The 15,367-nt window shown below is 46.8% G+C and overlaps 1 protein-coding gene across 1 annotated transcript in view; it reads left to right on the top strand.

The window, feature by feature from the left end:
* Positions 1–557: 557 nt before the first annotated feature.
* Positions 558–15,367, top strand: part of LOC128309499 (microtubule-associated protein futsch-like) — a 55,758-nt gene continuing 40,948 nt past the window's right edge. Inside the window, exons 1-2 of the mRNA XM_053045907.1 lie at positions 558–913; positions 14,890–14,988. Of these exons, the coding sequence (XP_052901867.1) occupies positions 697–913; positions 14,890–14,988 (316 nt within the window). The 5' untranslated portion in view covers positions 558–696. The remainder of the gene's footprint in view (positions 914–14,889; positions 14,989–15,367) is intronic.

Raw genomic sequence — 15,367 nt, 5'->3', positions numbered from 1 at the left:
GGAAACTTTCGAGCGTTCGAGACGGGAAAATACGTCCGCTCATTCGACTTTTGTTCCGCACACCGTGAGCGAGAGCGAACTCGGCGAAACGTCACCCGAAACCCGCGAATGTGAGCAAGGGAGAGCGCGAGTGTGTGTGTGAGTAACGAAAGTTGTCGGACTCACCCCGAAAAAGGATTTTCCCTTTTCGACAAACGCAGGGGTGGTAAACCGAAACCGAAGTGTTCGGTTCGGTTTTGCACGATTCTGGAACAAGGCTAGTGGACTCGACTCGGTGTCACTGTGTTAGTCGTGAGCGATAAAGTGCATAGACAGGACACGGCCAGTTTACGGGTGTGTTCCTCCTAACATAGAGAACATCCGACCATCACCATCACCACCACCACTAATCACCGCTGTTGTGGAAAGTATCTCAAGCAAAGTGTCTGTCCCACTTGCTGGAAAATTCAAACTCCGTTCTCAGCTTGAGTAAAGTAAAAACACTTCTGCTGCCTCTCGCCAAACCAAGTGATTGACCCGATATCCTGAAAGTGACCTATTGCGAGAAGCTGCGCAAAAACAGCTCTTTCAGCTCTACTCCCGTCGTCTACTGGCCTGCCTGCCTGCCCGCTCGGTCACCGTTGCCGGACTTCAGCTGCTTCGAGTGAACTTTTTGGTGAAAAGGAAGGACACACACGCCGGAAAGCAAGGGTCAACATGGAGCAGGAGCAGGGCCAGGTGGCACCCATCGAGGTGAACGGTGGGGATGAGCAACAGGGCGGTAGCATCGACATCGGGGCAGGTTCCGATGGGCCGCCGAGCATTATCGGTGTCGGTCCGCCGAGCCCGCTGACCGGTTGCTATCTGTTGATTGTCATCGGTGAGCCACACTCGCAGGACCATAAGGATATCATTCTCCAACGGCTAATCAAAGGTAGGCCCGCTTTTTTTCTATTTCCCTATTGTCCAACAGGGCCGCTACCTCGATAGCGAATCGTTTTGTTGATGGCAGTCGCTTACGTCATGCGGGGCTTACAAACTTCAAGCGAAGAAAGCGACCGGATAAGGGACCGCGCACGTCGTCTTATTAGCGATTGCGGGTCGTAAACCGGAGGGAAAAGACGATAATCCACCGTCGTCCATTGACGATTGACCGAAGAGAAGGAAAACAAAAAAAGCCGAGAGAGCCGTTCTACGATCGTTAGCAATTAATTACATCATCGCCCAGCGCCGTTACCATGTTTTCGTACCGTTTTGTCCTCCCAACAAGGGCACATAAACGGCCAGTTCCGACTCCATTACGAGCATATTCGTTAGGCCCTTCTATTACGCCGATTGCTTTGTCCGCCGAATGGACGATCCCTGTACGTTCTTCCCCGATGTTTTTTTTTATTTTTTGATGCCGTGGACCGTAGCCAGGATGTCGTGACGATAAAGGCGTAGACAAATATTAGCTGATGATGCCCGGTGTCTCGAAGCGACCGGTATTTCGGTTCACGGAAAAACCCGGTTCCATTGTTCCTGGCTGGACAAAGCGAACGCGTATAATGAAATCATTCGTCTGGGCCAAGCCCCTAAAAAGGAAAGGGTGTTTGGGATCCTGATCCTAAAGTTGGAGTTGAGCTAAGCAACAACAAAAAAAGAAGATAAATATTAACATTACTCTGAACAGCGAAACAAGCGAAAAAAGGATTTGCACGAAAAAAACGGACCCACCCCACGAAGATTATGAATAAGCCGTTAGGAAAGAAAGAAAACTTTTCAAAACAGGAAGGGTTCAAAAAGTGCAAAGTTAAGATTATTTGCAAGGCAGGGAATAAATTAGCAATTTATATGTTTGCTTTCAAGACTTGGCAAGATTATGGCCTTTGACCTTAAGCGTTACACGCACCCGCGATGGCGTGTTAAGCGCAAATAAAGCTACAGTGGGCCAAACATTTTGTCGACACCTTTTCACGGCGCTAAGCAAGAGGCGGTTAGGATTAATTTCCTAACCCACACGCGGGCGGGCGAAACCAATATCAATCAAATGGTAAAATTTTATTCCAATATGATTTATGGCACCTCCCCCAGAAAAGCTTTTGTGTTGCTTGCTGCCGGCGGCTTGGGAAAATTCGGCGTCTCCGCCATTAAACATCTGACAAGTAAATATTATCCTTCCCCACACACAACACAACACAAAGAAAGAGGCAAATGGCAAAGAGCTTTCGGTGGGATTAAGGTGGGGTGGTGTGAAACTAAGTGAAACTCGTCTCGTTTCGTAATATAAATAGGCGTCGGAAAACATTCCCGGATGCCCCGAGAAATTGGGGGAAGGAATGTCCCTGCTAGACCTTCGGTAATCATCGTGCGAAAAACATAGCCGCCGTCTGACGAAGGGTATTCCGGCTGGGATGAATGCCATGAAAAGGCATTTACGTCACTTCCGGCTGATGGAGCAAATATAAATTTCCATTTCACTTCATCTACCGGCCCGGCTACCGATAAGGGATGCGCCGCTAAACGGTAGGCTTTAATCGTGCCCAGCTCATCCATTTCTTGTCTAGCGACTAGTGCCGGAAAGTGTTGGAATGGAAATGGACGTCATTAGGAGTCGATGTGGTGTTTCCTTGTGATGGGGGAGCTCGTTGTGGTGAGCACTCACCCCTTCAGTGACGGGGGTTTTAAAGGAGTATCATATTTTCCAGCTCGGCTTTTCTTTGGCAGTGTATTTCGTTGGGCTTTCCGCAGGGTTCAAAAAGGGTTTACAAAAATTGTAAGGTGTTGTGAGTCGTTATTTACCACTCAAGAAGGCCGCCCAACCACGATGGGTGACCAAGCTTTGTGACGCACCGCAGCTGAACACACAGGTGCAGGAAAAAGGAAATGGTTGCCGTACAATTTTGCATTTGGCCACACTTTGGCTAGGGTGAGGTACAGCCACAGTAATCAATTGTATAGAGCTGTGGAGTATGTGTGTGTGTTTTTTATTAATATTTCTTTCCACTTCAACATATAGCGAGGAAGAACCGAAAGGATGGAAGCAATAAAACATAAGCATTCCGGGAGTATGTAATTTCAAACCCGTTTCCTACACTACGATGGAAGGCTTCGCATTTGTTACTATACCGAGGTAAAGCCTTCCCTCACAGACTTAATCGAGTCGAACCATGAATGTCCTTTAACGACAACGAGCAAACGAGACCCAACCGAAGTGTTTCATCTTCCGCCTGGACGGTGTTTTCTTGCAAGCGAGTGATTTTGTATTTCGTTTCGTTTTTCCTTCTTTCTGTTTTGTGCTGCTGCTGCTGCGTGTACTTCCTTTTGTGCCAAGATCCTACTTTGTATTCCACTGAGGTGGTTTGTTATTTCCGAATGACAAAACGAGTGTGGTGCTCTCGAGAGCGCCAGATGAGATCTGGAGCACGAGGAGAAGAAGTAATCTTCAAGCAGGACAGCCTGCCGGCTTTTTTTGTTTTCTGCTTTCGCCTCGCTCGCCCAATGTCCGTGTGTGTCTGTCTCGAGGTCGTACAAAGACGTGTGAGCCGTCTTATCTACGGAAGAAACTTATAAAAACCACCCCACCGTTGTCCCAGTGAGGAAAAGCGCTCGAACGGTTTTTGCTTCCAAGCTTCCGGGCGGGAAGGGTGCAAGGGTGCCGTTTCGGTGGAAAACTTCAGCCGAATCGATAAGCGCCCATAGCCGGGTCCTGTGGCAGTTCTATTTTTGACCAAACATTTTCGAGCTGCCAACACAACACATCGGTCGATTATACGCATTGCTGTTTTCGTGTCACACCAGCCAGCCAAGCTAATAACAAATATTCTCGTTTGCCAGCGCTGGTGCCCCGGTGCAATGTGCTGCTGTGTGGGGATGCGTTTTGCGTGTGACATGCAATGGAGGAAAAGGCCTCAAACACGCTTCAAACACATGAACGAACCGAACTAGGCCACAATCGAACACTGTAAGGGAGAGCGAAAGAGAAGCGATAATTTATGAATTGCACACTGTTTTGGGTCGGAAATGCTTATCGTTGCCGTTTCAAAAAATACCCTTTTTAGAGCCCTTAGGCTTTCGCTTCACAACAACTTTGAAGCTTGTTAAGCAGAGTTCCGAAATTCTAAAATGTTGTTGTGAACCGTTGGGGGAGGGGGATCGGGAGTTACGTCGTGAATGGAAATGTGAATGGCACCAGAAGCATAAAACTGGGTAACTATTTTTTTTCTTTTCTGTTAGTTGCCTTTCCTTCCTATTGTTCCTGCAAATCCTGCAGATCCTTTTCGGTGTTTGATTTACATCGCTCGCAATCGTAAAACTGTTTTTAACTCCGTTGTGCCTCGTTGCCTCGTTGCCTAGTTGCCCACCGGGCTGTTAGTGGGCCGAAAGCTTCGTAAGAGGAATGTTTGTCAAACATGGAAACAGGCATTAGTGTGGTGCTTATGGTTCCATTTCGTGCGCTCGCTGGGAGGCAAATTCATTCCACATCCTTCGTGGTGAAAAACGAACCGTGAAATATGGTTTTTTTCTTGCTCCCCCCCGCCCACTTTCGTCGAAATTGCGTCATTTTCGGTCGAAATTTCGGTAATGAGATTGTATCTCACGTGTGAGTGTGGTGATATCGGGATGGTGAAGCGGGCCCTGATGTGTTTTCCGGGGACACATTGCCCACGATAAGCGCCACACGATCGTTTGATGTCGTTGGAAGGATGAAAACTGCTGCTTGATTCAAAAAACATCCTTACAGCGACTGTACTGCCGTCTGCAGCGGCCATCACTCTATTCGGACCTGTAAAGTAAGTGCCACTGCTGCTCATTAAGTGCAATCACTTGCCAGCCAGACTAAGTGGAACCGAAATCTGTTCGGTTCCACTCAGCCGCACGGCACGAAACGAAGACACAAAAAACTCCGCCTTTCGGCCTGCGGTTGATGGAAACGTGAGGCACTAGAGGCATAACAAAAACCCAAAGCAAAACAACAAAAAAAAATGGCCTAGCTGTAGCAAAATTTTTATGGCCACACTTCGCTCTTAAGCTGTTTTTCTTTTCCCATTTTTCCCCCCTTCCCCAAATGCCGCTCAGAAACATCCTGACACGGAGCTGCTCAAAGTTCCCACGACTAGGGATGGTCGAGTGTCGAGCCGGACAGGTTTCGGGTCGAACAGAGGGTCCTAGAGCTCCTACAGTCTGGCTACGATCCAAAAGACCGAACCTCCGCTCGCACCGACCCGTAACTTTGGGCGAAAGATTCTAAAGAGCCAAACCACCCGGCTCGATCCGGTGCTGGCAAGCAAAACCCCCTTCACGGCCCAATATAACGCCATCGCTATCCGTCGTCGGGTCAAATCGAATGCGGGCAGAAGTTTGTGCGCAAACGCATCACAATGCTGTTTTCCCGCACTCGTTTTTTTTTTATTAAACAGCTCCGTTGTGGACAGAGGATGGTTGAGTTTCTTCCGATTTACCTGTGCTTCTTGGGGCATTGCTTTTCTCCTTCCACCGGTGAAAGGCGTTCCGGTGACTTTCAAGCATTTACGATAAGGGAAGTTTTGGGTTGCGAAAATTGCGGTGAGAATAAAAATAAACTAAACTGCCTCGGCAAAACGGAGACTCTTCCTTTCGCAAACTGTATCCTTGAAGAGGTTGATCAAAGATTTTAATGCTCCAATAACGAACCGGAAAGATGAAGCTTTTTTCCACATCTTATTACCAACCAAAAGAGAGAGAGAGAGGAAAAAAAGCCCCAACCCGAGTTGGCCTTTGAAAAGAATGTTGTGAGTATAATCATAAAACGATCAAACGATGAATTAGACATGCAATCAGTTCGGGAAGCCGGTCGAAGCCTTCAGCCAGCTGGCAGCACCACCGGAACAGCCAGATCGCGATAAATGCTTTAGACCTCATTTTTCTGCTCAATTCGGACCGCACCACAGACCCCCGGGTGGGGTAGTTCGTTAAGGCACCCAACTACCTATGTGAAACTGGGAAATTAGACTTCATATCTCGAGAAGAGGCAGGTTTTTTGTATGCCAGGTAACGAACATTCCAGCACGGCACGACGTGTAAGTACAGCAGGATACGGTACGGAGTAGTCCTGCTTACCACCAACCGTTACGTACTGCAGGAGCTCTGTATGGGGGAACAAAAAACCGCTTCTAGTGTTCATTTAAAATTCATGGCAGCTTCACGGGCAGCTGTGTAAGCCAGCAGAAGCAGCGCATGTGGAGCCTGTTTTTTTGAGGTATTTCCCCGAAAAAAAAACAGAGACCTACGTGAGTAAAGTTATATTTAAAAGCATGCAACACAAAAAAGCCCCACATTTTATGCGCGCGCCCTTGGCTGGGGCCCCTCGCACACACAATGGCTTTATAGCGTGCGGGAATAATTACAGTACCGTGGGGCGAGTCCCGAAACTTATTTCCTTTCAAAACACATCCAATAGCTCGTGAGTTCCGAAAGGAGGATAGTTGGTGGCAAAGTGACAAGATTCGGAAGCTTTGAGGATGTGATTTGGGGGAAGGTTTCCTTTTGTGAGGATGTTTCCTCTGTATGTACAGCCCCCACACCAGATTCATCAATTATGCTGACATGAATGTGATCACAGATCGAAACATGCTGTGAGTGTGTGCGGTGGGCACACGGTACATTTGATGAGGATACGGATCGATTTCGGGACGATGATAAAAAAAACAACGTAAAAATGGCCACATAATTTGATTTGTGCAAAACTTTTCCAACCCACCGCGCGGGTTCCGCCCAAACTTGGGCTTTTAATGCGAGTGACCTGGGCAATGCAATGAAATTTTCATAACTAACGAACCATCGCGCAGGTTGAAAAGGTTCTGCTTTTTATGTGGAATTTTAAGTAGCCCTGCGGTTTCCCCCCCTTTTCACAGCACTTTCGATAATTGAACGGGACGGGATGAGGTCATAATTTATAAGCAATATAAGCTTAGCATTATTTACACAATGGCGTGAGTAAATTAAGCTGCATCGAGACTGCAACGAATCGATCGCTTTTCACATGCACCGGGGGGTTGTTCTTTGGAGGTTTGTGTGTTTTTTTTTGGTTCTACTTCAATTTCCCAGAACTGTTTGCCCGGGGAAACATTATTTTAAATTGCATAAAATCCTCATTTTTCACCATCGCCATTCTGGGAAAGGAACCATTTTGGGGAACTCATCGGTAACATTTTTGCAGATTCACCACATCTCGGAAGGTCAGGATCATCCCCGGGAGTAGACGGTTGTCTGTGAGGGCCGTTAGAGTAGACATTAATAATAAACATCTTTCTAAAGCTTTCAAGCACACCAGGAGGGAGGACGGGGATGATAACCCAAAAATAAAACTCACCCCCGTCGTCACATGCAAACGCAAAACCCGCCAAAAAAAAAAGGGTACACCGAAAAAGGGCCATCTAGACATTGGATATCGATTTCCTTCTGTTTGGGGGTAGGTTCTCACCTAAAGGGGGAAGTCGAAATGTCGATCCTTACCCTGGGGGTGCTTTTATTGTGCACCCACCACCAACAAAATGGATGCTAAGACAACGCTGAAGCCGTGTCGTGTTTCGGGTTTGGGGTTTTAGGCTTGTCAAGTTGTCTGCGTCATGGACGGTTGTCAGGACACTCGCCCCGCGCCTCCTCGCTGCGGCGATGTTATCGAAATGTGCCCAAGGTAACTTGTAGCTGAGGTTGTAAGCTCGTATTTTCTTTAACCTTCTTACGCCATTCCGACCGAATTTGGCCCGAAATGGGTGGGGAGAGTAATTGTTTTCCAATATGATGCCGCTAGAACTCCTGCCACGAGGTCATAATTGATGAGCTTGGAAATGCTACACCAGTATGGTTTAATGCATTTTTTTGTTCTTTATTTTTCTGTCACAATAAGTTAACGAACGAAACGTCAGCTTTGCCGGCCATATTGTTCCGATTGGGTGTCAGCTGTAGAATAAATTTCTTATTGCGGAAAATGTTATGCGGTAAGCTTAAGCTCGCATCTTCATTGCCTGGTTGTTGTCTCGCTGTGGGGTTAAATTATGTCATCAGCATTTGTTTACGGGAGTCTCGGGATGTTCATGGTAGCGACGGCCGATGATGATTTTCATCATACTTTTTCGCTACACCATGGTGCGCCGCCTGCCAGAAGAGTTTATATTTCATCATTTCCATCGTTCTTTCGTACGCCTATAGGGCATGGTACACATCGCTCCAGCAGCGCCTTGTTTTAGTGGCACATACCAGTTATTGACGACGGCACACCACACCATGCGGCCTGAGTGCGGAGTTCGCATCCACGGCACTGATTTTGTGGTGAAATTCTAATTAGAATCACACAATCCACCATCACGCACCAAACCCCGCAAAGCGGAGCACGATGAGGTTGTGTGTTCGTATATTTTTCACGTTTTCGCCTGAAAACAGGCTCTAATCTCGAACGACGAATCTGCAACCCGTATAAAAACCACAGCGCCCGTAATGGGGGGTACGAAGCCGAGCTTTCAACTGATTGAAATAATCAGGCTTAAAATTTACAAAATGATGACATTTAATGGGTACCGAAGAGGGCGAAATATATTACCACTTAGGGGGGGAAGTAATTTAAAGATTAGAAAATGTAGAAACACTTTAAAGTGAGCACAAACGATGATGGAAGACCTGCGCATATTACGCAACTAACCCTACCATCGGGCCCCGGCAATAAACAATAAACGCCCCCCATTTTGCCGTCCGTGACATTGATGGGACGCGGCGTTGTGAAGTTAAATCAAAACAAATACACAACCCGGGGAGAAAAGGACGAACGCGGCGTTACCAAGGCGTTAGGGACGATTTGCGTCACTGCAAGTCTGGCAGAGGTTTTTAGCCTTCCTGCTCAAGATGCCCCACCATGCCTGTTTGGGAACGATGTTGTCACCTGTCAGTGTGTGTGTGTGGCGCAGTCGGGAAATTCATAACAAAAGTTCATAAATTTTGGACTGAAATATTGATAAAACTACATTATCATTCTGTTTGGCATTTGGTGCCATGTATGGAAGAAAGAGGCTTCACACACGTGAATGATGGTGTTCGTGTGTTCCTTTTTGCCTCCCCACACACCACAAACAACCCACCCACCGGTGATCGATTTATTTAACGGTGACTTGCAGGAAGTGTGGCATTTTTTTTCCATAGCCTTTCTACGGTGTAAAGAATCTGTTTACAAGACCAAGCAAACATGATTCATTGGGAAGAAAAGTGTTTCTGCTGTGCTGTTTAAAAGCCAAAAACTGTTCTCCACCATACGCGCGTAACATGTCGTTTTATTTCGAACCCTCCTTTGGAACCCCTTTGCAGAAATGCTAGTTGTCCATTCCGAGTTCAACAAACCCCCTACCGAACCGAACCAATCTGGAATCGGCAAGCTTTCCACTCGGTGTTCCAATATTGCAATGCCCTCTTGACTTCGTCAGAGGTCGAAGCCGACCAGCGGAGAATATGTGTCGGCGGCTTGACATTCGTTATTGAATCCGACAGGGCCATGGGCCGTGGTTTTTCTTGGTGGAAATGGTGATGATGAATTTGTGTGTCCCATAGTTCGTCAAACGCTTGAAATTGGAGAAACTTTGATGGATTTGGTGGAAGGCAGCGGATTGGTGTGACGTGCGAGCGCCGTACCGTTACGCAGTCGCTTTACGTAATTGTGTCTGGCCTGATTCGATTCGATCCTTCGTCTATAGGATATTGATTACCTGTTTGTGCGCCCTGCGTGTGTGTGTGTGTGTGGAAGCTGGCGGACATATTCTCTATTGACAGTTTTTTTTTTCTTAAGAAAATAAATGCTCAAACACAAAAGAACCATTCCGCCGGTCGAATAGAACGGAGTTATTTATCCTTCTCAAAAATATGTTCCTTCAAGGCGAAAGGCATTCCATCGATGGTTCGTTTTTTATTCCCAATCAAAACCCAACGCCTTCCAATGGTTTGTCGTGTGCTGCGCATTCACAGCACTTCGATCGCACTTGTGCGCCACGATGTCTGGAAATGAAAAATACGTTCCGTAAACATGCCAGCCCACGACCGTCGATTTGTGGTTGAGTTGAAAGGCAACAACGAACAAAAAAAAATCGTAATCCCGAGGTAAATGAAATAAGCCTTCCTCTCTGTTGTGCTTCTTGGCCAACGAGGGTTGCGAGAGCGACGTCCGGATGGGGCGATAAAAGAAGGGAACGGTTTCGCATTCGTGCCTCTCTTATTGCTAATCTAATTAACGGCAAAGAATAATGAGCTTTCATTGGCTCGGCTCAGCGGCTTCATCAGAGACGCTTTGCGTACCGGCCCGGGTAGTACGCACGAAGGAATCTCGAATTTCCCGGCTACCGAGCGGCACCGACGAGAGTGCGTATTGGTCGCACGCGTTCCCACTTGGGGGCAGGATTTAGGACCTTGCTGCCTGCACCGTTATATCAGCCGCCGCGTGTGCCCACTCCTTACCAAGGTTCCACACCCTAAGCCGCACGTTTCTGGTCGCGAGCCCCCGCAGCAATCGGCTCGTTCTGGCTCTGCTGGCAAAACCCTTTTTTTGTGCTGTTGTCCTACGGATCAACGAGTGGGTGGGGGTGATTGTGCAATTGTGCCCGAGCTGATGAAAAGAATGGGTTGAGCTTGAAATTTATCCTATTTCACAGTTGACTGATTTCCTCGTTATTACACGATTGCGAGACGTCCGCAAGACATGCGAGACGGGCGAAGAAGACGGTTCGGCCGCTTCTTGTAGGACTTCGGTGCGGGTGTGCTTATAATGCTCCACCGTGGAACACCGTGTGTAGCCGGTGTCAGTTGAATGAACGATGCAAAGTGCTTAACGACGCAATAAAACGGCGAAGGGTCAATTAAGTTCAGCTCCAAGTGAATCCTTACAGGGGTGTCAAACATCAAACATTTTGCTCAAAAGCTTATAAAACAAAGCCTAAAATAACTAGCAATGGATTGCCTGTATCTGCTCTGTTTCTATTACGCATGGGACAAAGAGTCGTATGCGAGCGATCTGCATTAATTGATTTTACGGCACAAGAACGTTATGAATAATCCATTTACCATCGACCACCTCCTCGACATCCCAGGGGTTCGAAACAATTAAATTTACATCATACATAGGGTGCGCATGTATGTATCAGAACCTTCACAACCCTTCATCAATATCCACACACACTCAGAACTCAGAAACCCAGAGTTTGATAATTGTCCGAAAAAGCCGAAAAAACAGAAAAACTGAAATTCAACCCCCATCAACAAGGGGGGCATTAATCATCCATATATCAATGATTGCGTGACCGGCAAAAAAACGGTGGGTGGACAGGGACAGTATGCAAAACGGGCGGAAAGGAAACATCGACGTTTTTCACCCTTAACCGTGTTTTTTTCTTTGTTTTATTTTGAGGACTAAAGTAGGGTAGTTTTATTTCACTACCACCGAATATGAGTTCGTTTTAATTATTTTAAGGTTTCCCTTGACGCACAGCAGCGGGTGGCCTCCGAACCACTTAAAGCATATATCAGAGGCTGGTGGTGGGCATTTTAAAATTTATGATTTATAGTAAAGTTCGAAGGGTTTTTGATGGGCATCTTTATGCGCAGGACTTAATAAACGTAGCGTTACGTACGTTACGTAGTTAAATTAAAAACGTATTCTACCCTCTATCGCTTGGTTCGGGCCATTAGAAAGGTTTCTTTACACATTCTTGCCATAGCTGTGCTATGGGGGAAAAACGTCCTCATGCGCTGGTCCGAACGATCTGTCCCTGACAGACGCTATGATTAATTTCCGGAAATGATGTCGCTACAGCGGGTCATACACGGTGTGTCTGCATACCGCCGAGGAGCGTTGGCACACTGTGGGAGGCATCAACTATGATAAACGATTGCAGCGTCACAGCAATCGTGGCCACTGTGTTGTGTGAAAGCGGGAGCAGAAAACAGAACCCCTTTTCCAACGCAAGGTAGAATGCTAATCATGACCACGTATGCTACACGACCGTCATCATTTTAACCTTCCATCCATCCCGGCCATGACGACCCTTGAGAGCACACGGCCATGGAATGCAGCGTCATATAAAAAAAACACCCAGAAGTACACCATTATCTCTCGGATGATATAAGAAGCGCAATTGAGTCAGGGTCGCAAGTGGTCAGGGTATATGACGCGTAATAATGAGAACTTCAACCCGGTTGCATTACCGAATGCGCGTCAACAGCGTCGACGCGACTTCAGGGAAGATGATTGTAAAAATCGCTTAAGGTGAAGCTTGTTACAACTTGGCTTTAAACTATTTCCAACTCGTGTCATTACCGGTTACAACGAGCTTTACAACGCTGGTTTTATACAGTGCACAATAAGCCTTGAACCGAATGAAGTGGCCATAATCAAAGCGTTTATCTTCTGGCTTTTCTTATCGTTTGCATCGTCCTGTATTATCGGCAAAAAAATCCCCTTTTTCATTTTTTTCCAGTGATTCAAACTGCACGAGTTCATTGACAAACTACTTCAGATCGAATCTGCAATCGCTTTCGACGAAAAAACCTTATCCAGCTCAACGGATTCTACCGATGCATTCGTGCCTTGCGACAGGTCATTCTTGTGGGACATTGAATACTCGTTCCACCTCGTCTGAAGTGTTCTGCTGTATTTGTTCACTGTCCAATGACACTGCCTGCCTTGTTTTCTATATGGACCGATGAGCCAATATGCTCGCTATAAAATATATACAACTGTGGAAGAAAAAGAACACATACGAGACGCGACGTGCGTTTGAAGCATTGGCTTGGAATAGACACTGCCATCATCGATTCGCCTCGTATGCAAACACTTTCATCGGTATGGGTCTACGTCATTGCAAGTGATGTCATTCGTATGACCTTCGAAGTTTTCAGTTATGCTTTCCCTTGCTGCGAATGTATCGCGAATGGGCCCTTTCAGCGCGACAAAACAGCGGCGGATTAGCCGATTACGAAATCATAAAGACACGTCCGATTAGCGTGATTTGAGTTTATAAAGAGGTGATTTCTTTCTGGCCACTGTTACAGGGCTTACCCATACCGTTCCAATGACACATTCGCTAACGACAATCTTAACCTTGATCTTCGTACAACTTTACCGAAAAGTGTGCGAGTGCCCACTCCGGGAGTGGCGTTCTTAATCCGACAATAAAATGTACTAATTAATTGCGCCCTGGGTTGTTGATGAAAATATTTTGCCAACACGTAGCATCGTCAGGCATCTTCAGGCTGAGGGTATGTGCTACGTGATAGCCTCGGAACCCCGTTTAAATCGGCTGAACAATTTAAGCGTGGCTGCGAGTTGTTCTACGTAGGCCCCGGAAACGAAACTCGTCTGTGCAGAGGCAACATAATTCTCTAGCCACTCTCATTAATTATGCTGCACGAAATGAGATTACTTTGGAAAATTGAAGTCACCGAAACGCTAACGCGACACAGCGCTGAGATACAGCACATCTCAGGTGGAATGACGTTTATTCGTGATGGACGGAATAATTAATTTCATTGATTACATCACCGGTAAAAGTTGGCTGTCGGATGGATGGGTGGATGGGGGAGGGGACGTGTTTTAAGCCAAAGCCCACATTGATGTTCTATCGGTTGTGTTTATCTCGTCGCAAAAAAAGGCTGTGAAGAAGTACAGCCGATCAACAACATTAATTTATTCACAATAATTCAAGCGCTACAAAGTTACAATACATGACGTCAGCGTTCAATCAAACGCCATTTGACGGAAGTCGAAAGAGAAGCGCCACAAGAACGACCGTTAGCGCGGAACGCCATGAGTGTGTCTGATGGTTGGCGCTTGCCGCTGACGATTGTCTGTACAAGGAGAAGGAGAATCCGGCCCCTTTGTCAATTTTTGCCGGCACCAGTGTGCTGAACCCATTGCAAAAGTCTCGATCGTTGCACGTGCTGCAACCCACCACCTTCACCGATTTCCACTCGGTTAGGTCACACATTTTGGCGGACTGGATGGTGCAGCTCTTGACCGTTCCCGATCGATTCCCGTGCGCGTTCGTAAGCCGCAGCTCAAAGCACGCAAACTCGCCCGTGCCGGGTGGTTGGCTGTACTGCGTTAAGTTCGCGAGCCGCTGCAGATGTCCGTGAACTTCGTTGACGCGTTCGAGATTGCACTCGACAAGCTCCTCGTGTGATCCGCACGTGTCCCAGCCACAATGATGGCATCTTAGTGCATCAGCGCCTACGAAATGAAGGGGAAACTTTCATTCTCATCATGAGGAACCGATGTTAGAACGCGAGAAGAAAACAAACCATGATGTTGTACTTCAATCACAACTGCAACGGTAGCGAGCGTAACTGCCACCTTCCAGGAAAATCTATCACCAGTAAATGCCATCTTTGACTTGCCAGGAAAAACACCGCTACGCGACTGAGGTGCTGAAGCACTGTGAAACCCCAAGCCAAGAGCAGAAAGCGTCCAACACCACTACGTGCCGTTGGTGAGAAAAATGGCGATCAGGCGACGGTCAAGGGTGCTCTGCCAGCCAGTCGCAACAATTTGCTTATGCAAGTAAAATTTATCAACAATTTTCTTCGCCGTGCCCTTTTTGTTGAGCACGCCGTCGATCGAGCGTATGGATTCGTGATCGTGTGAAGAAGCATCACACCACTGTTTGCCGGTCTGACATCAACAAAGCGAACGAAGCTTCGTGAGCAACAGCGAACAGCGAACGTACAACACAGGCTGCTGCAAGTTGAAAGCTGCAGCCCAAAGTTGTTTTCAAAATATCGCTCACCAAAGCTCAGGAAGACTTGGGGTAGCCAAGATTGGAGTGTTTCAAACAGTGTACCGCCATATGTATAAAGAGCAACAAGAAACTGTATTTCCCCGTGCTAACAAATTCTTTTCTCTTCTATTATTTTTCCCATCCACAGGCTTCCTTTCATGGGATGTTGTCGATTGCCATGTCGACTTGGAGGAGGAACTGCATACAATCACGTTGCAGGCATTGGAAGGCGAGGAAGGCAAGCATGGTGAGTGGTGAGAATAAATATATCACAACAGTTCCCTTATCGTAAGGCGAATGTGGCGTATATTGGCTCGAAGTCTTCATAAACCAAATTAAAAAAGGCCCCTTATCAAACAGCTCATTCAAAGCCGCTGCCCTAACAAGCAGCATTCACGATGCATAACATACTCCATCGTGAAAAGTCAGCTTGATTTACTTCAGACTAACAATTGGTGTTCTGTTTTTTTTTTATAAATCGAGCCGATTTTAATGTGACCGCAATTTACTACGGCGGCTTCCACCAACGTTCGCCTCCAACTACTAAAAAAAGGCAAGGTCAAATGTAAATTAAATGTTGCCAAGCAGATGTAATTCATTACCTGGCCTGCCACTAACAGCCGCGT

The sequence above is a fragment of the Anopheles moucheti genome, chromosome 2, assembly GCF_943734755.1.
Source record: "Anopheles moucheti chromosome 2, idAnoMoucSN_F20_07, whole genome shotgun sequence".
In the NCBI taxonomy this organism is placed as follows: Eukaryota; Metazoa; Arthropoda; class Insecta; order Diptera; family Culicidae; genus Anopheles; species Anopheles moucheti.
This window is presented reverse-complemented; position numbering and strand designations above follow the sequence as displayed.